Here is a 21,004-nt window from a genome sequence, read left to right on the forward strand (position 1 = left end):
CCCATCAAATAACTGCATAAAACATGGAACAAACACTCCCTACTACCACATCTCCACTCCGACTTCACGACAAGCAGTGTCCACCACAACTTCTCGGCAAGAACTGCCTGCCGCTACTTCTCAATAATCACAGCCAGTGGAGGCGGCGGAACAAAGCTCTCTGGCGCGATCTCTGGCGCTGTGGCTCAGTGTAGCCACCTTTCACAGTTTCCCATGTCCTTATAACAGTTTCGACCATTACAGAGAGGAACATAGCAACTTTCACCCTCTGGCATCGCCGCTGTTTTCCTATTACCATTAGGACACTGAGTCTTCCCAATTGATGCATCTAACAGGATCTCCTTCGTATTAATTGTGAGGATCACCTTCTTTTTAAGGTATTCTGTCATCCATAAAGTCACTCATTTTACCGAATGTCGGTCTATCAAATGATACTGTTATCTGCCTTCAGCGCCTGATGAAGGTGACCGTTTTACTACTTTGGGTTGGGCCTGATCAGCGCTCACATCCACTATTGCGAGAGGTTAGTACAGCCGCATGGATGAGGTTAGGAAACGTCGCCTCAGCAGCATTCTGCTAAAGACACTGTAGCACAATCAAATATAGTCTGCCTACGTTGGTGATGGTGCAAGACTGCGACGATCAATGCAATGATCCTTTCCTTATATTCAGTCTTCTACCTGATCTGAATCAGTGGGACACCATTTCCACTCCCGTGCATACCCTTTCACCTGTGCGTAGAAGTTACACGCTATCTTTTCTGTTATGTTGAATACATATATTATTTATCTTCTCCTACAATTGTTATCTCCAATGGTTCTTTGTAGTATCACATATATTAATTGTTGAATTTTTAAAAGTGGAATCATCCTGCCCTTTCTTCTAGTTCTTGGCCTCAATTTCTGTACCCTTGTTATTAGTGCCGGCCGCGGTGGCCGTGCGGTTCTACGCGCTCCAGTCCGGAGCCGCGCTGCTGCTACGGTCGCAGGTTCGAATCCTGCCTCGGGCATGGGTGTGTGTGATGTCCTTAGGTTAGTTAGGTTTAAGTAGTTCTAAGTTCTAGGGGACTGATGACCACAGCAGTTGAGTCCCATAGTGCTCAGAGCCATTTGAACCATTTGTTATTAGTGAAATCATTCTGTCCTTTCCTCTAGCTACTGTTCTCCACATATTTCGTACCATGTTAATTCTCCATAGTATCTTTTCATTTCTTGATAGTCAAACTTCAGCATCTCATTTAAAAAAGGCTTCGCCGCTATCCTTTACAGGCTCACTCATCATTAATAGTTCTTTAATCTGTTCAATATGCCTTGCAATTCTTTCTGCCTTTGACTGATGATTGCTAAGTTACGTGTGAATGTTATCATTGAATCTCTCTCACCTTGAGTTTTAGGAAAAATTATTCTCATCTTTTGTTTTACTTCATTCATTTACTGTTCACATGTAACAGGCACATGGCATTCAGTAGCAGTCAACTGTCAGTCATTAATGATTATAACACTACACACACACACACACACACACACACACACACACATATATATATATATATATATATATATATATATATATATATATATATATATATATATATAGGGTGAGTCATCTAACATTACCGCTGGATATAATTCGTAAACCACATCAAATACTGACGAATCGATTCCACAGACCGAACGTGAAGAGTGGGGCTAGTGTAATTGGTTAATACAAACAATAAAAAAATGCACGGAAGTATGTTTTTAACACAAACCTGCCTTTTTTTAAATGGAACGCCGTTAGTTTTGTTAGCACATCTGAACATATAAACAAATACGTAATCAGTGTCGTTTGTTGGATTGTAAAATGTTAATTACATCCGGAGATATTGTAACCTAAAGTTGACGCTTGAGTACCACTCCTCCGCTGATCGATCGTGTGTATCGGAGAGCACCGAATTACGTACGGATCCAAAGGGAACGGTGATGGACCTTAGGTACAGAAGAGACTGGAACAGCACATTACGTCCACATGATAACACCTTTTTATTGGTCTTTTTCACTGCCGCACATGTACATTACCGTGAGGGGTGAGGTACACGTTCGACGGGCGTTTCATAGGACGTGGAGGACGACTAAATTGGCCAGCCAGTTCCCCTGATCTTACACCTCTGGACTTCTTTCTCTGGGGTACGTTAAAGGAGAATGTGTACCGTGATGTGCTTACAACCCCAGAGGATATGAAACAACGAATTGTGGCAGCCTGCGGCGACATTACACCAGATGTACTGCGGCGTGTACGACATTCATTACGGCAGACATTGCAATTGTGTGCAGCAAATGATGGCCACCACATTGAACATCTATTGGCCTGACATGTCGGGAAACTATTCCACTCCGTAATTGAAAACGGAAACCACGTGTGTACGTGTACCTCACCCCTCATGGTAATGTACATGTTCGTCAGTGAAAAAGACCAATAAAAAGGTGTTAGCATGTGGACGTAATGTGCTGTTCCAGTCTCTTCTGTACCTAAGGTCCATCACCGTTCCCTTTGGATCCCTACGTCATTCGGTGCTCTCCGATACACACGATCGAACAGCGGAGGAGTGGTACTCAAGCGTCAACTTTAAGTTACAATATCTCCGGATGTAATTAACGTTTTACAATGCAACAAACGGCACTGATTACGTATTTGTTTATATGTTCAGATGTGCTAACAAAACTAACGTGGTTCCATTTTATAAAAAATTAGGTTTGTGTTAAAAAACATACTTCCGTGCATTTTTGTATGGTTTGTACTAAACAATTACACTAGCCCCCCTCCTCACGTTCAGCCTGTGGAATAGATTCGTCAGTACTTGATGTAGTTTACGAAATATATCCAGCGGTAACGTTAGGTGACTCATCCTATATATATACACTCCTGGAAATTGAAATAAGAACACCGTGACTTCATTGTCCCAGGAAGGGGAAACTTTATTGACACATTCCTGGGGTCAGATACATCACATGATCACACTGACAGAACCACAGGCACATAGACACAGGCAACAGAGCATGCACAATGTCGGCACTAGTACAGTGTATATCCACCTTTCGCAGCAATGCAGGCTGCTATTCTCCCATGGAGACGATCGTAGAGATGCTGGATGTAGTCCTGTGGAACGGCTTGCCATGCCATTTCCACCTGGCACCTCAGTTGGACCAGCGTCCGTGCTGGACGTGCAGACCGCGTGAGACGACGCTTCATCCAGTCCCAAACATGCTCAATGGGGGACAGATCCGGAGATCTTGCTGGCCAGGGTAGTTGACTTACACCTTCTAGAGCACGTTGGGTGGCACGGGATACATGCGGACGTGCATTGTCCTGTTGGAACAGCAAGTTCCCTTGCCGGTCTAGGAATGGTAGAACGATGGGTTCGATTACGGTTTGGATGTACCGTGCACTATTCAGTGTCCCCTCGACGATCACCAGTGGTGTACGGCCAGTGTAGGAGATCGCTCCCCACACCATGATTCCGGGTGTTGGCCCTGTGTGCCTCGGTCGTATGCAATCCTGATAGTGGCGCTCACCTGCACGGCACCAAACACGCATACGACCATCATTGGCACCAAGGCAGAAGCGACTCTCATCGCTGAAGACGACACGTCTCTATTCGTCCCTCCATTCACGCCTGTCGCGACACCACTGGAGGAGGGCTGCACGATGTTGGGCCGTGAGCGGAAGACGGCCTAACGGCGTGCGGGACCGTAGCCCAGCATCATGGAGACTGTTGCGAATTTTCCTCGCCGATACCCCAGGAGCAACAGTGTCCCTAATTTGCTGGGAAGTGGAGGTGCGGTCCCCTACGGCACTGAGTAGGATCCTACGGTCTTGGCGTGCATCCGTGCGTCGCTGCGGTCCGGTCCCAGGTCGACGGGCACGTGCACCTTCCGCCGACCACTGGCGACAACATCGATGTACTGTGGAGACCTCACGCCCCACGTGTTGAGTAATTCGGCGGTACGTCCACCCGGCCTCCCGCATGCCCACTATACGCCCTCGCTCAAAGTCCGTCAACTGCACATACGGTTCACGTCCACGCTGTCGCGGCATGCTACCAGTGTTAAAGACTGCGATGGAGCTCCGTATGCCACGGCAAACTGGCTGACACTGACGGCGGCGGTGCACAAATGCTGCGCAGCTAGCGCCATTCGACGGACAACACCGCGGTTCCTGGTGTGTCCGCTGTGCCGTGCGTGTGATCATTGCTTGTACAGCCCTCTCGCAGTGTCCGGAGCAAGTATGGTGGGTCTGACACACCGGTGTCAATGTGTTCTTTTTTCCATTTCCAGGAGTGTGTATATATATATATATATATATATATATATATATATATATATATATATGTGTGTGTGTGTGTGTGTGTGTGTGTGTGTGTGTGCAGACTATATCGATGGATGGAACTTTGTACCACGGCAAGGATTTAAACCCAGAAATTCTGCTCACCAGACAGATCGGCTGACGACAAACCACCCTCGCATAGTGACTTGGCAAATCTGCACCTACTAGCCCAGCACGCCTCCCTCCCCAATCCCAATTCCCGTTCACAATGGAACACTATTCTTTCGTTTAATTAAAGCACCTATTCCTGACTTTGAGACATTACGTCCAGTTTCTTTCGACGCTGCAATGCAGTTTGTGTTCAGTGGTCTGAGGGGTAAAAATGAATTGCGACTGAGGAAGAAGGCGTGCTAGGTTGTCTGTGGAAAGGCACTGTGCCAGGATGGCGTAGTGTTTGTTTGATCCACCTAGTAAGAAGCAGACCCAGGCTAGAATCCCAGCCTCGATACAAATATTCATTCGACGCTTCATTTTGTATATGACTGCTACTGTGTGGCGTATAAGCACTACTCATGAGCAACGACATTTACCTTGTCCTGTAAGACGCACCATTTCAAACATGTAAATCTTACCACTTAATTCGCTCATTGTCGCTGTAGTTTGTGGTCCTTACCTGATGTAAATACATACAGTACCGTACACGAAGTAAGAATACAGCACTAATATAAAACATCCCATCAATTGAAAGCAACAACATGTAATGAAACTTGGAAAAAATAATCTGTTAAGCTGTTAACTGGCCCAGTTGACTGGAAACAAATAAATTTGGTTTCCTCTGGTTCTCAGACCTCTGCATGGCAACCGCACACTCCATGCTCAGCTTTTAAAGCAGAGTATACATCCGCAGATTATCCTGTTAAGCGGATCATTCTTCCAAAAGAAGGAGACATTCGCGCTCTTTTCAGGGAAGGAGCTCGGTGGCGCTGTTTACTCACTGCCTCGTTAAGATGGCCATCTGTGTCATGCACACAGTTTACCCCGCGCCCGCCGTTTTAATTAAAAGAGCGGCTGCCCCTATGTTTCTTCTAAAGGAGGGCGTGCGTAATTACTTGGCGCATACTGCTGAACCACATGCTAGATGAAATCTTTTGAGATTGTTTATTGACACGCAGCGTTTTGCACGCCAGAGATAATGCTCCACACAGAAAAATATTAAACTTTGCAGTAGCAACCATTGTTTAGTTAAGGGGCTCCGGAAAGGCTCAAAATCATGAAAAGTTCAATTTTTACTTTTTTGCGTTTTCTGAATCTGCAGACTATTACCTTTTAATAGATATATGATTTATTCAATTCCGAAGACTACAACTATTTTTAAATTTTTTTTTGAAATGTGTTCTACATGCGCGTGACCCACTGTGGCGCTGTTAAACTGCTGTCAAATGGTGTTATTATTAACGTCCGTGTTCATCAGGTACATTTTAGTGATGTGAGATAAAGTATGTGTTGTGGCTAACCTGTGATGGTTCAATATATATCGCTGGTGTGATTGTCGATTGTTTCATGTTTATTTACTCTGTCGTTATCTCGAAAATATTCGTAATTAATTCTGTTTCTTGAGTCTCTGTTTTGTTGAAGTATAATAATGAGTAAAAGTAAAGTTGCTGTTGCGACTTTCAATGATGGCAACATTGTAAGGTGCAAGGTATTTAGAAATATGGGAATGAGGATAGGTTCTAACATGGTACGAGCGATGCTTGCTTTAGACAAGGAACGCCTACGGGCTGCAGACAGGGCTGTAAAGAGTCTAGAAATACAAGCAAGAGTAAACAGGAGGAGGAACAAGAGAAAGCTGGAGGAGGAGTTTGCAGAGGATGAAAATAATCCATCCTATGGACCTGGAATGCACTAAAAAGTTAATCCAATCTTTGTCGCTCGATTCCCAAAACTTTTATTTTCTCATACTAATTACATGTTTTCTAAGGATCTTCCAAACATATTTGTTTCAAACTTTCAGTAAATGTTACACAGTACCTTCTGCATAATTTAACACAGCCTTTTTCCAAAATAACTGTATATTTTTGAATATATAAATAAAAAATTGCAAGAAAATGTTGTGAATTTTCATTACAATTGAAAAAAATCATCTTTAGTAACTCAACTAAAATTTTGTAAAATCCCTGTGTTAAGTTGTAGCCCATGTTCCAGTAAATAATCTGTAAAAAGTTCAACTTCCTACCTAAAATACTTTGTGAGGAAAGATGTAATTTATAAGCGTTATTTTAACATTGCAAGTATAGGGCGTTCCGGAGCCCCTTAAGCTAATATGATTTTTAAAAATGCGATACTGTTATTGCTGCGTAGTCACCTATTCAGTTTCCGACGCAGGGAGTCATAGTCACGACTGGTTCCCTGCCAGTCCTATGCCGCAACGCTGAGACACTCAGCAGCAATGTGCACAAGACATAGCGCAGACCATTTCATTTTGCAGTATTTTAGAAAAACGAGCTGGTTGTTTCCTTTCATTTATGAGCTGATATACAATGAAGAGTCAAATAAACTGGTACGTCTGCCTAATATCGTGTAGGGCCACCACGAGCACGCAGAAGTGCCTCAGCACGACATGGTATGCACTCGATTAATGTCTGGAGTAGTGCTGCAGGGAGCTGACACCATGAACCCTGCGGGCTGTCCCTACATCCCTAAGAGTACCACATGGTGGAGCTCTGAACAGCACATTGTAAGGTATCGCGGATATCCACAATAATCAGAATGAGATTTTCACTCTGCAGCGGAGTGTGCGCTGATATGAAACTTCCTGGCAGATTAAAACTGTGTGCCCGACCGAGACTCGAACTCGGGAACTTTGCCTTTCGCGGGCAAGTGCTCTACCATCTGAGCTACCGAAGCACGACTCATGCCCGGTACTCCCAGCTTTACTTCTGCCAGAACCTCGTCTCCTTCCTTCCAAACTTTACAGAAGCTCTCCTGCGAACCTTGCAGAACTAGCACTCCTGAAAGAAAGAATATTGCGGAGACATGGATTAGCCACAGCCTGGGGGATGTTTCCAGAATGAGATTTTCACTCTGCAGCGGAGTGTGCGCTGATATGAAACTTCCTGGCAGATTAAGACTGTGTGCCCGACCGAGACTCGAACTCGGGACCTTTGCCTTTCATATCAGCGCACACTCCGCTGCAGAGTGAAAATCTCATTCTGGAAACATCCCCCAGGCTGTGGCTAAACCATGTCTCCGCAATATCCTTTCTTTCAGGAGTGCTAGTTCTGCAAAGTTCGCAGGAGAGCTTCTGTAAAGTTTGGAAGGTAGGAGACGAGGTACTGGCAGAAGTTAAGCTGTGACTACCGGGCGTGAGTCGAGCTTTTGTAGCTCAGATGGTAGAGCACTTGCCTGCGTAAGGCAAATGTCCCGAGTTCGTGTCTCGGTCGGGCACATTGTTTTAATCTGCTAGGAAGTTTCATATCAGCGCACACTCCGCTGCAAAGTGTAAATCTCATTCTGTAAATATCCCCCAGACTGTGGCTAAGCCTTGTCTCCGCAACATCCTTTCTTTCAGGAGTGCTAGTTCTGCAAGGTTCGCAGGAGATCTTCTGTAAGGTTTGGAAGGTAGTAGACGAGGTACTGGCAGAAGTAAAGCTGTGAGTACCGGTCGTGTGTCGTGCTTCGGTAGCTCAGATGGTAGAGCACTTGCCCGCGAAAGGCAAAGGTCCCGAGTTCGAGTCTCGGTCGGGCACATAGTTTTAATCTGCCAGGAAGTTTCATCCACAATAATATTCACGTTTTGGGAGTTTGGTAGCTAGCGGAAGTGTTTAAACTCAGAAGAGTATTCCTTGAACCACTCTGTTGCAACTGGACGTGTAGTGTGTCCCATTGTCCTGCTGGATTTGCTCAAGTCTGTCGGAAAGCACAAAGGACATGAATGGATGGAGGTAATCAGACTGGAGGCATACGTACGCGTTCCTGTCAAAGTCGTATCTAGTCGTAACAGGGTTCGCATATCACTCCAACGACACACGCCCCACACCGCTGCAGAGCCTGCACCATCTTGAACATTCCCCTGCTAACATGCAGGATCCATGGATTCCTGAGGTTGTCTCCGTACCCGGACACATCCATCCGCTCGATACTATTTCAAATGAGAGTCGTCCGACCAGGCAATGTGTTTCCGGTCATCAACAGTCCCATGTCGGTGCTGACAAGCCCAGGCGAGACCTACAGCTTCGCGTCGTGCTGTCATCAAGGGTATACGAGTGGGCCCTCGGCTCCGAAAGCCCATATCGAACATATTTTGTTGAATAGTTCGCACACTGACACATGTTTATGGCCCAGCATTGAAATCTGCCGCGGTTTGGGCTGCCCTTCTGTCACGCTAAACGATTCTCTTCAGTCATCGTTGCTCCCGTTATTGCAGGATTTTTCTGCGGCCGCAGCGATGTGGGGCATTGGATGTTTTACCGGATTCCTCACATTCACGGTACGCCCGTGAAATGGTCATACGGGAAAATCTCCACTTCATCGCTACCTCGGAGATGCTCAGTCCCATCGCTCGTGCGCCGACTATAACACCACGTTCAAATTCACTTCAAGCTTGACAACCTGCTATTTAAGCAACTGCGCCACACACTTGCTGCCTTATATAGGCGTTGCCGACCGCAGCGCCGTATTCTGCTTGTTTACATATCTCTGTGTTTGATTAGGCATGCCTAAACGAATTTCTTTGGCGCTTCAGTGTATGTTCCAATGCAAAGTGTAAGAAATATGTCACAACTTTAATAAGTTACTCTAGAAGGCAGGCATCATGTAGTCAGCAGGAATAACTCCATATTCGTATGCCATCGGTATCAAATTCATAAATAGATATTACCCTCTTTGGTATACTGATGATCGGAGACTTCGCCGAAAATAGTTCGGTGGTTGTTCCTTAGTGCCATTTACCTCTGTATCAATTCTACTGAAAATATCTCCTAAACAGTGAAAACATCAACCCCATCAACTGAGTGTCTTGCCAGGAAACAAAGTGGTTACATACATTTTCTATTCACGACGGTAATACCCGTTCTACTAATCGAGCAATAGTGGATTGTGTGGTGAAGTCTTATTCCACGCCAGTTTGGTTATTAGACATGACACCTAAGCACTTTTCTTCTAGGGTCACGTAGTGAGCCAATTCTCCGAGACTCCGGCTTATACTGATGTGGACCTGGTTGCTAGGATTGTCTCAGAGGCGGAAGTATTACGCCTATCCTCTGAGTTTCTTGATGGTGTAAGACAGTTGACGGTACGTCGCTGAACACACTGCCGCAGTCATGGTGGTTGGTATTTTCAACAATATCTGCAAGAGAGAAAATTGGCGTTTGTTTCGTATTGTACTGTACACTGGCAGGACTGTAACCTGCTGTAATTTTGTGCTTGTCTCGTATGAAATCTGTTGTATTACTCTGTGTTTTGTGTGGTACCTTTAAGCTTTTTCGCTGCAGAGAATATATTTTCACTGGATCAACATTATTTAGGTTACAAAAATCCATTTCATCATTATTTTATTATTGTCCAGTAACTATCCACAAAGATCACTTGTCTCTTGTACCAAAACACTCAGAAAGTATCTCCAAGCAGACTACAAAATTTGGTCGTTGGAGTTTTGTTTTACTCTGCGTTATGTTCGCGTCTCATTCCCCAGCTTCAAATGCACACAGCGGAACGCTACGGTAAAGATATATCGTTAATTGCAACTGAAAATAATACTGTTTGAAGGATTTAGTTTGTACTGTTGAGATAATTTGTGCTATTATGTGCGTTAAACTGCTGTGGTCCGGACTTAAGTGAACTTGTCTTGCCATCGAGTGAAAGCGCATGGCTCATTATTGACATTTATTCCTATTGCTATGTATGATGTTAGTCATTGAGTTTCTCTAGAGGAATTTTTCTTTCATACTAGTTTGTGTGTTAGACCGGTTCTACATTCTAATGATCTAGGCTGATTTGGATTTGGCGACATGGTTCTCCTACGAAGCTTAATGTATTCAATTTTGTTGCTACATCATTTCAATTGCAATTGTATGAAGACATGTGTTTCATGACGGAAATGACAAAACCGGTATGCATACACAGCGATGCGTTTTTAAGCGTCACTTTATTTCCGATGTGTACCCACTTTAATCTCCGGGTGTACCGATTTTCTCATTAAAAACGCACTCTTTTATATCACTCTCAATCCGTCTTTAAAATAATGCCAGCTGAGCAAAATCTTTTCAGAAATGTGTCAGGTTACTATGAGAGATATGTTCACTGTTTAAATTACGATTCTACCGCTATCGTAAACGTTTTGTCTTACTTAAAACATTTATTGATTTCAGTACGGGTTTGTTTGGGCCTTCTAGCCATTGTCGGATGTTACATCCCTTCACATGTCAATGCAAAAATCTGGTTATAGCTCATGGTTTTCATCTTCACAAAATTCCTACCGACTGTAGTACTGAAAGAAAGGAAAATATAAAGCTAAATTATCCGGTCCGCAACAGAGATAATGCTGTTAACACTTCAGTTTTGTTTTCTTGATATTTGTAGGTATAGTATATATTAGGTATAAGAAGCGCAAGCGATATGTTGTGTATACTGTGATTCTGACAGGTATACTGGACGCTACGACTTCATATGATTGATAATTTGGTCTAATGGCTAGCGTTGCTACCTCTGAATCACGGGGTTCGATTCACCGCTGGGTTGGGGATTTTCTCTGTCCGGGTACTGGGTGTTTGTGTTGTCCTCATCATTTCGTCATCATTCGTGAAACTGGCTAGTCTGGCCTGTGTACAGATTAGGAATTTGTACGGGCGCTCATGAGCACGCAGTTGAGACATCATCATTCATTATTTGCATCGTATGTGAACATTTTTATGGGATCGACTTCTTTCAGTAGATAAAAAGTAGGTTGCCGTACGGAAAAACGACTATTGTCTCTCTAATGAAGTACAAAAAATACCAAAGCAGCAATGACACAAGGAAACATCGACTAAATGCACCATTCATTACTGATTGCTCGAATATTAACAACGTATGAAATAGCTGACATCACACGAGTACCAGATGAAAGAGTATGGTAATATTTTACTAGATGAAGTATTCTACGCCAACTTCGCGTAAGTTAGACAATTATCCCTTAATGTCAGGTGTATGGAAATGCTATCTGAACATCTCACCGAGCGAGGTAGCGCAGTGGTTAGCACACTGGACTCGCATTCGGGAGGACGACGGTTCAATTCCGTCTCCAAACATTCTCATTTAGGTTTTCCGTGATTTCCCTAAATCGCTTCTGGCAAATACCGGGATGGTTCCTTTGAAAAGGCACGGCCGATTTCCTTCCCAATCCTTCCCTAACCCGAGCTTGGGCTCCGTCTCTAATGACCTCGTTGTCAACGGGATGTTAAACACTAACCACCCACCTGAACATCACAGCCATGCCTAAACTAACTACAAACTATTACTTGGTGCGCTAGTTTGTTGTTTCGTTTGAGTTCTCGTCCTATTATTTTCACACGCAACGTGAAGCGGTTGACAACGAAATGAACGGAAGCAACACCGAGGAAGACGGAGATATTTATATCTAACGGAAAGGTAATAGTCACTGTTTTCCGAAATGTAGGTACGATTCTCTTTACTGAATATGTCTCAATAAGTTTGCATAGGAAGGCCACAAGATAAACAGTTCATCATTGATTAGAATAATGGATTATACATTAGCAATTAGAAAACTGAAGAGTTTAAAATATAATTGTCTTTATTTCCACCCCACCTAATCATGCGTCTAGATACGTTTTGAGTAAATGAGGGAACTGAGGAAAATTTCAGACGCTGTTTGTTCAGAAGAATCTGAATAGCCATTCTGGGAAGATAGCTATTCACTGGAAGAGTATTACACAATATATACTAACGCTGAGTTTGAAGCGAATATTCGCCAAAAATGCTAATTTTGTTTTATCCTAGTAATATCTGAGTGGAACAGTCAACAGTTTCAGGTTCTATACATGTGTTGTTTGTTCTTTTGAACATGTCTGAAACAGTGGATACCTTTTTGATCCTTCAGCCAGTATGAATCAAAACACAGAGGAATTAAAGACACTATATGTCACTGAACATAGATTTATATCAATGGGGCAATATGAAAATTTGTGCCATAGTTTTATTCGAACCTAGGTTTCCTGCTTACTAGGCAGGTGTGTTGTGTGTTGGACATTACGCCATCGAATCGTAGTGGTCCCCTCATTTGCACTATCCCGGCATGCCTCCTGTCACAGGCTGGGTTGGTCCATTGATAGTGACCGGGCTAAATATCTCACGAAATAAGCATCAAACGAAAAAAACTACAAAGATCGAAACTCGTCTAGCTTGAGGGGGGAAGCCAGATAGCGCTATGGATAGCCCGCTAGATGGCGCAGCCACAGGTGAAACGGATATCAACTGCGTTTTTTTTTAAATAGGAACCCCAATTTTTTATTACATATCCGTGTAGTACGTAAAGAAATATGAAGGTTTATTTGGACCAGTTTTCCGGTTTTTTATAGATGGCGCTGTAATAGTCACAAACCTATGAGTACGTGGTATCATGTAACAATCCGCCAGTGCGGACGGTATTTGCTTCGTCATACATTACCTGTGTGAAAATGGAACGTTTACCAGCTGCGCAAAAGGTCGATATCGTGTTGATGCATGGCTAAATGGTTCAAATGGCTCTGAGTACTATGGGACTTAACTTCTAAGGTCATCAGTTCCCTAGAACTTAGAACTACTTAAACCTAACCAACCTAAGGACATCACACACATCCATGACCGAAGCAAGATTCAAACCTACGACCGTAGCAATCGCGCGGTTCCAGACTGAAGCGCCTAGAACCGCTCGGCCACTCCGGCTGGCGATGTATGGCTATTGTGACCAAAATGCCCAACGGCCGTGGGCTATGTATGCTGCTTGGTATCCTAGATGACATCATGCAAGTGTCCAATCCGTTCGCCGGATAGTTACGTTATTTAAGGAAACAGGAAGTGTCCAGCTACATGTGAAACGTCAACCACAACCTGCAACAAATGATCAAGCCCAGGTAGGTGTTTTAGCTGCTGCCGCGGCTAATATCCGCACTTCAGGTTCGAATACCAGTCGGGCAGACAGACAGACAGACTGCGTGAGAATTGGGAATCTCGAAAACGTCGGTGTTGAGAATGCTATATCACCATCGATTGCACCCATACCATATCTCTATGCACCAGGAATTGCATGGTGACGGCTCTGAACGTCCTGTACATTTGTGCTACTGGGCACAAGAGAAATTACGGGACAATGACAGATTTTTTGCAAGCGTTCTATTTAGCGACGAAGAGTCATTCACCAACAGCGGTAACGTAAACCGGCATAATATGCACAACTGGGCAACGGAAAATCCATGATGGCTCTTGGGTTAATGTATGGGGAGGAAGGATAATTGGCTCCCATTTTATCGATGGCGATGTAAATGGTGCAATGTATGCTGATTTCCTACGTACTGTTCTACCGATGTTACTACAAGAAATTTCTCTGCTTGACAGAATGGCGATCTACTTCCACCATGATGGATGTCCGGCAGATAGCTCGCGTGCGGTTGAAGCGGTATTGAATAGCATATTTCATGACAGGTGGATTGGTCGTCGAAGCACCATACCATGGCCTGCGCGTTCACCGGAACTGACGTCCCCGGATTTCTTTCTGTGGGGAAAGATGAAGGATACTTGCTTTCGTGATCCACCGACAACGCCTGACAACATGCGTCAGCGTATTGTCAGTGCATGTGCGAACATTACGGAAGGCGAACTACTCGCTGTTGAGATTCCTTAGACGTATTGCCAAATGTATTGAGTTTGTCGGACATCATTTTCAGCATGTATTGCATTAACGTGGTGTTTAGAGGTAATCACGCTGTAACAGCATGAGTTCTCAGAAATGATGAGTTCACAAAGGTACATGTATCACACTGGAACAACCGAAATAAAATGTTCAAACGTAGCTACGTTCCGTATTTTAATTTAAAAAACATACCTGTCATCAACTGTTCGTCTAAAACAGTTAGCCATATGATTGTGACTATTACATCGCAATCTATCACAAAGCTAAAAAAGTGGTCGAGCTGAAACGTTCATATTTCTTTGAGTACTACACGAATAGCTAATAAAAATGGGGTTTCCTATTTTTAAAAAAATGCGCTTGATATCCGTTTGACTTATGGCAGCGCCATCTAGCGGACCAATCATAGCGCCGTCTGGTTTCCCCCTTCAAGCTAGACAAGTTTCGTTCTTTGAAGTTTTTTTCGTTTAACGCTTATTTCGTGATTTCGTGAGATATTTCGCTCGGTCACGATCAATGTACCACCCTATTACCTTAAAGGAATCGTTGAAACCTTGCGGATTATGAGCGTAATGAGTTGGGACATTACATAAGTAGAGTGTGATATAAGCTGAGGAGTTTGGTATGCCTGGAAGGATGCTAAGATAGTCTATGCAGTTGAGGTAATCATTGTGTACGGATGACGTATTGGCCGGCATATTCTGCCTAGTTAGCAGGAGCCCCAGGTTCGAATACCAGTCGGGCAGAAGTTTTCCACTTGCCCCACTGATATAAATCAGTGATCACTGGCATCCAATGTCTTTAATTGATTTGTGTAATCTCAGGTTCGGTATTCGAAATTCGATGACTTGGAGTACAGCGATAAAGAATGCAAAATATCTTTTATTAGCCTAGAACTGCTTTCCTTCCAGCGTTCCTTATGAGGCTGACTTGTTTCACAGGACTGGGCGCTGCACGTGCGCTTCTCGGAGCCTAGCGACGCTGGCCTGTATGAGTGCCAGGTGTCAACACACCCGCCCAGCAGTCTCTTCGTGGAGCTGCAGCTCGTCGGTAAGTACCTGCAGATTAACACCAAGTACGAGTGGCTGCTAACTAGTGCTCAACAAAATTTCAAAATAACAAACTACCAAGGTACGTCTCAGGTCCGATTCACACCCACCATTCTGTCGGCGGTGTGGACTGTGGCTCATTTTTCGGGCGATTTCAACGGGATCGTACAATGAATGAAAATATGTGATTTGCACTCGCCCAGTGGGTAACCGAGCCATTGCTGTATCAACAATGCTGTAGACGTCAAGTTAGTGTGATTGTCGCAATCCTTGCGAATGGTTCAAATGGCTCTGAGCACTATGGGACTTAACATCTGTGGTCATCAGTCCCCTAGAACTTAGAACTACTTAAACCTAACTAATCCTAAGGACATCACACAACACCCAGTCCTTGCGAATGATTTTGCCGCCATGACCGCAGCGTGATTGTTAGATAACTTGTTGAGGATATTTACCTTCCACAACATTTGCAACTCGTGATGTTTGAAATTTCTGACAGTCATTCTGAAAACACTGTCCGACAAATAAAGTGAAGCACCCAGAAGACATGGTACTACCTCAGTGTACCTTCGTACACGTACACACCATCAGTGGCTATGTAAATGATTATAGAGTTGCAGTCCTCAGCGACAGGTAGCATGGTCACCAGAGTGCATTAGCTTTATCCATATTTAGTGTGATTACCAAGCCTGATTGGCTACATAAGGGCCGTGAACCGCGTCACAATTTGAGTGATCACTGTGAGGAACACAAAGACGAAGCAAACTTGTGTGAGACTGCTCATCAGCACCTGATACGGTTTGAAAGGAGCATGATATTGGGTCTCTATTTTTCTGGTAGCGGAACGTAATATTTAGATTTGTGAGGAAACCTGATGAGACAGTGGCCCGATCTTCGAATGTATGGTAGCGTCAGAGAAGGCATCATCGCTGTCATGGTACTTGACGACCACATGAGATCCTCACAAAGACAGGATTTCTGTACTGCGCACCAAGCACTTTGAAAAACCCCATCAACTCTGAATATGCCATCTGAGAACAAATAATAGACTCACTGCCGCTCTCTGTGTCGTCACATACCACTGATCGGAGACCTGCAGAACAGGTGCGTTTGGAATGATGCTGTGTCCGGGAAGCATCAACTACTGATGAACTGAGGCGTATTGGGTTAAGTAGTCGTTTGGTTCTGCATCACTCCAGATGAACATGGTCAGCGACCATGGCGACGACCTGGGGAGAGGTCCTGTTCTACCAATTTTTGGCCAAGGCACAGTGTTAAATATAAGAAACTATCAGCCTCGATTGCAGAAATGAAATCAACCTTTAGCTAGGTTTCAGCCCAAATAATTGAGCCTTCTTCAGAAGATTATCTGAATCTATAATTTGTCTAAGTGGGCATGGTCTAGGAATAAAACTAAAACAGCCCACTTAAACAAGTGGCTGAAGAAGGCTCAATTATTTGGGCTGAAACCTAGGTAAAGGTTTAATTTACTACCGCAATCGAGGCCGATTGTTTCTTTTATATTAGTATCACGACTGCTGATTGTGCTGCAATGCACAGGGTTATGCCTGGCGCCATGGTGTGGGCAGCCGTCAGGTATGACTTCAGGTCAAGGTTAGAAGTGATCGAAGAAACTCTGGCACAACGGTACGTCGCGGACAATACTGCGTTCTTAAGTGTTACCTCTTATACTGCGGTATGGTAGAGCTACTTTGCAACAAGACAATGCTCGTGCACTCATGGTATGTGTTTCTGTAAAGTGTCGGGGTGGTGTTGAGGTACTTCCGTGGCCACCTAGACCCTCAGATCTGTCTCCAGTGTGTGGGAGGAGCATGGACCTTAGTCATATTTTCGAGGTACGTATTATCCAGACGACAGGTTTCAACGCTGCATTTGCGACATATTCATGACCTGTTTATCAAAAAACCAACTTATATAGTTGTAACGTTCGTACATCATAACTTAACTGATGTAAAATATAGTTTACCACACTTGTTGTACCTTCATGAAAGGAACAAAATACAACCAAGGCACCGTATGAGTTTACACATGAATACATGGGAACACTTTACAAAAAAAATTTCCATTTTTAATGGAAACCTGATACACAAAATGGATTAAAGTAATTTAACATAAAAACATGCTAATGCGAAAAACGTGGAACCTTCTAAGGTAACTGTTAGCTTACTTTAAATCTAAGGCGGTATACAACAATGTAATTTGCAACAACTGTAAATAGTGAAAAGACAAAATATCTAACTTGATCATACAGTGATAGACAAGAAACAAGAAACGTAAAGGTTGGTGGAAGTGGCTTACGGTACGGAAAACGGTAGCAAGGAACCCACGTGCTGCAGGTCAACTGCAGTCATATACAAACGCGTAACATCACACGGAAATATGTGGTTTGCGATACATGACCTGCAAGAAAAAACGTTCATCTAAAATATTTGTAAATAATTGTGAATGCTGGAATCTCAGGTGCCATGTGCACTACATTTTCGATACCTAGTGAAGGAACTAAAAATGGAAAACTAATATTACTTGAAATTCTGTCCTTAACAGACACCAATCAAAAAATCCTAACCTGTTCCTTAACGACCGAACACAGTTTCATTGCTCACCTTTATTACAGTAGCACGCAGTTATTATTCCTCTCACCATTACCTAATAAGCTTGTTCTAACTGTTCCTCACCCACATTACATGTATGTCTTTCTCCCTTTATTATGTCTGTTCATCACATTCACTAGTTTGTCTATATGACATGGTAACCGGTACAATTACTCACTGGTAGAACATTGCTGTTTTATACACTCCCACTACTTTAATATCTCAATATACTGCAACGTTAAATTTATTTGTTCAGTGTCTCTTTAGACATTACGCCACGCCTGTGTTTTGAATCGATATAGCCAAAAAATGGCACATATTTTTGTACAGCTATGAATTCTTGATGTTCAGCACTAAGTTTTCTGACGATGGCTTAAGAAGCCGAAAACAGGTTCATAACGAACTAATAAATATTACTGTTGGACATTAATACGTTGTATTCAAGTTATCAGTATGTTTATGTTCCTCCAAGACCTGATGGAATATTCTATAAACATTGAAGCAAAGGCTCCTAATTTGTAAGGGAAGTAAAACAGAAATATATCCAAAAACCATGTATTTGTATCTAATCCACTTTTAATAAAAATTATTCTTCGTAAAATTGGATGAATAATCACACAACCAATGTACCTCCTGTGGTACTAGGACGGCGTATACCTCTGTATCAGTCTGCCCATAACCAATGATTGATCAAAAGTGGGAGCCAAGTATGGAACACTATCTGGTAACGCATTAAGCTTTTACCACATATGGCAGAGAAAAAACTGATCAATCTTATGTGTTGCATCACATTGTACGAGAAAGATGTAGATGGTAATAGAACATAAAATACTTTTGGAAGTTCCACGCGGAGGAACGTCTTATTTATAAATGTGCAAATATGTGCAACAAGAATATAATTTCAAAAAGATGATAGTTGCATTATATGTATTGGTGGTATGGACATTTACATACAGGGAATCACAAAGAAAAGGAAACGCAATTTAGACCTGGACCCTCATGAAACCACTAAGAAAACTATCCTGAGATACGATGTAGAAAAATGTGTAGGAAGTGTTCCAAGTAGCTTGGGTATGAGAATATCGTCTTCAGTTTAGAGTCATATTGGCTCTGTGCTTTTGATGTTCAAATTACAAGTACTTTTAACACAGATTCGTGCATGTGCTGCCGTTTTGGTTTATTTGTTTCATTATAACATGGATCTTAATTACATTTTCGTGACTGTGTTTTCTGGATGAGGTGAACACTGGCATGTGAGTTGCTTTCCTTTACGAATATGGAAGTATGTTCATATGTGTTGTGGAGGATTGGTTGTACGCATCTTTCTCTGTTAGAATTTTTCTTTAAGATAGAAGGTTAAATTATTCTTTATCCAGTCAAATGGTTATATGTAGCATAAACGATTGCGGACTTAAATATTTCTTTTTATTGTATTTTTCGCTGTTACTTAAATGTCGCCGGTGCAGAGGTTTATGTGCTACGTGTTTGCTTAGAGTTTATCAGTTTTTGACGATTTTGCGTTAAACGTGGTACAATAATTTTCTCATGTTTTGCTTAAGTAGTGTTAGGCACATTTTGCATCCCAGTTTTTTCTTCATTGGGCTTCGCCATTACAATTTTTATATCATAGATATGGGCTCAATTTGACCTTTATGGTTTCTGTATAATCGACGTACCCACATTTGATTTTGACATATGCATTAAGTAGCATAATTTATTCTTAGCTCTTTATGTATCATTTACATAAATATTTTTTACTTGCAGGTTGTTTACCCCAAACCTCATATTTACGTATAATGTTACGGGTTTATACTTTGCTTGCTGTTGACCCGCTCCACATGAGTACCTTGCTCATTTTTTTTCGTCCCGTACGCCACTTTTACAAACTTTTACGTTTTATGTTTGTTGTCTATCATTGCATACGTTTCAGTTTGACAAGTTTAAAATTTTGCCTTTTCAATAGCCACAGTTGTTGGAGACAACATTGTTGTAGACGTCACAGTTTTAAAATAAGCCAATAGAAGTTTCCAGCTTTTTCACACAAGCGAATGACCACACGTATGATTACTCAAAGACGTTTTTCTGCTGTGTATTTTTATGTTCGTTTATTTTTATTTGTTTTAAGTATCAGGCTTCTACAAAAAAAATAATTATATGTATAAAGTGTTTCCATATATTGATGCGTTCACTTACAGGGTACTTTAGTTATATTTTGTTCCTTTTATGACGTTACAACAGTTGTGGCATATTATATTTTGTTATCAATTAAGCTATGAGGTACAAGCGACGCAACTATATAGTACTTGAAGATAACGCTAATTTAGCGTTGAAACTAGTCTTATGAATAAAAAACACTTTGAAAATACTTGTGTGGTGTTCCATTTACATTACTCATACTGTCAGCCGCTGTCTAAAGTCAGCAGGGGGACGGAATTTCACGATTTACAACAGTGGTGGGCCCACGGGCGTAAGGAGACGGTACAATGGCTGGCGAATAAGTGCACGCATCAAGGCTACAGTGTGTGAAACATTTTGCTGATAAGTAATCGCATATTCCCTAAATTCTGTGTAAATTTAACTCGGTGTGGTAATGACTGAAATAATGTGGCATGCCCTCCAGCCTTGAAAATTTTCATTTTGTTTCCCTCTCCCTTCTAGGTGTTTCACATTTTTGTAGGCTGTATACGAGTGCGTTTTTCATCCACCAACAGAAACGTGAATGGTGGAAGGCTTTTTGAGTCAATGCGCAAGTGTTTCCAGCCACCCGATCTGTGAAATTCTAAATACATGCTGGCCGCTGTGGCCGAGCGGTTCTTGGCGCTTCAGTCTGGAACCACGCGACTGCTACGGTCGCAGGTTCGAATCCTGCCTCGGGCAAGAATGAGTGCGATGTCCTTCGGTTAGTTACTTTTAAGTAGTTCTAAGTTCTGGGGGACTGATTACCTCAGATGTTAAGTTTCATAGTGCTCAGAGCCATTTGTACCATTCTAAATTCATGGTCACAGACAGCAACATCATTGGAATATATTCTTTTTATTTCCGTGTATAATTACAAAACTTTTTGGTCTCAGACTATAAGTTTCTGTCAGCGACGACCGTCGTCAGTTTTGTTTTCAAACGTATTAATGTAACTTTGGCTTCATTACAGTAAGACATATTTT

The 21,004-nt window shown here is 42.7% G+C and overlaps 1 protein-coding gene across 1 annotated transcript in view; it reads left to right on the forward strand.

Annotated features, from left to right (window-relative positions):
- LOC126088457 (immunoglobulin superfamily member 10-like) overlaps window positions 1-21,004 on the forward strand; it is a 349,239-nt gene that overhangs the window by 176,543 nt on the left and 151,692 nt on the right. The window contains exon 4 of the mRNA XM_049906598.1: window positions 15,124-15,232. Within this exon, the coding sequence (XP_049762555.1) occupies window positions 15,124-15,232 (109 nt within the window). The remainder of the gene's footprint in view (window positions 1-15,123; window positions 15,233-21,004) is intronic.

Source organism: Schistocerca cancellata, chromosome 6, assembly GCF_023864275.1.
Source record: "Schistocerca cancellata isolate TAMUIC-IGC-003103 chromosome 6, iqSchCanc2.1, whole genome shotgun sequence".
Lineage (NCBI taxonomy): Eukaryota > Metazoa > Arthropoda > Insecta > Orthoptera > Acrididae > Schistocerca > Schistocerca cancellata.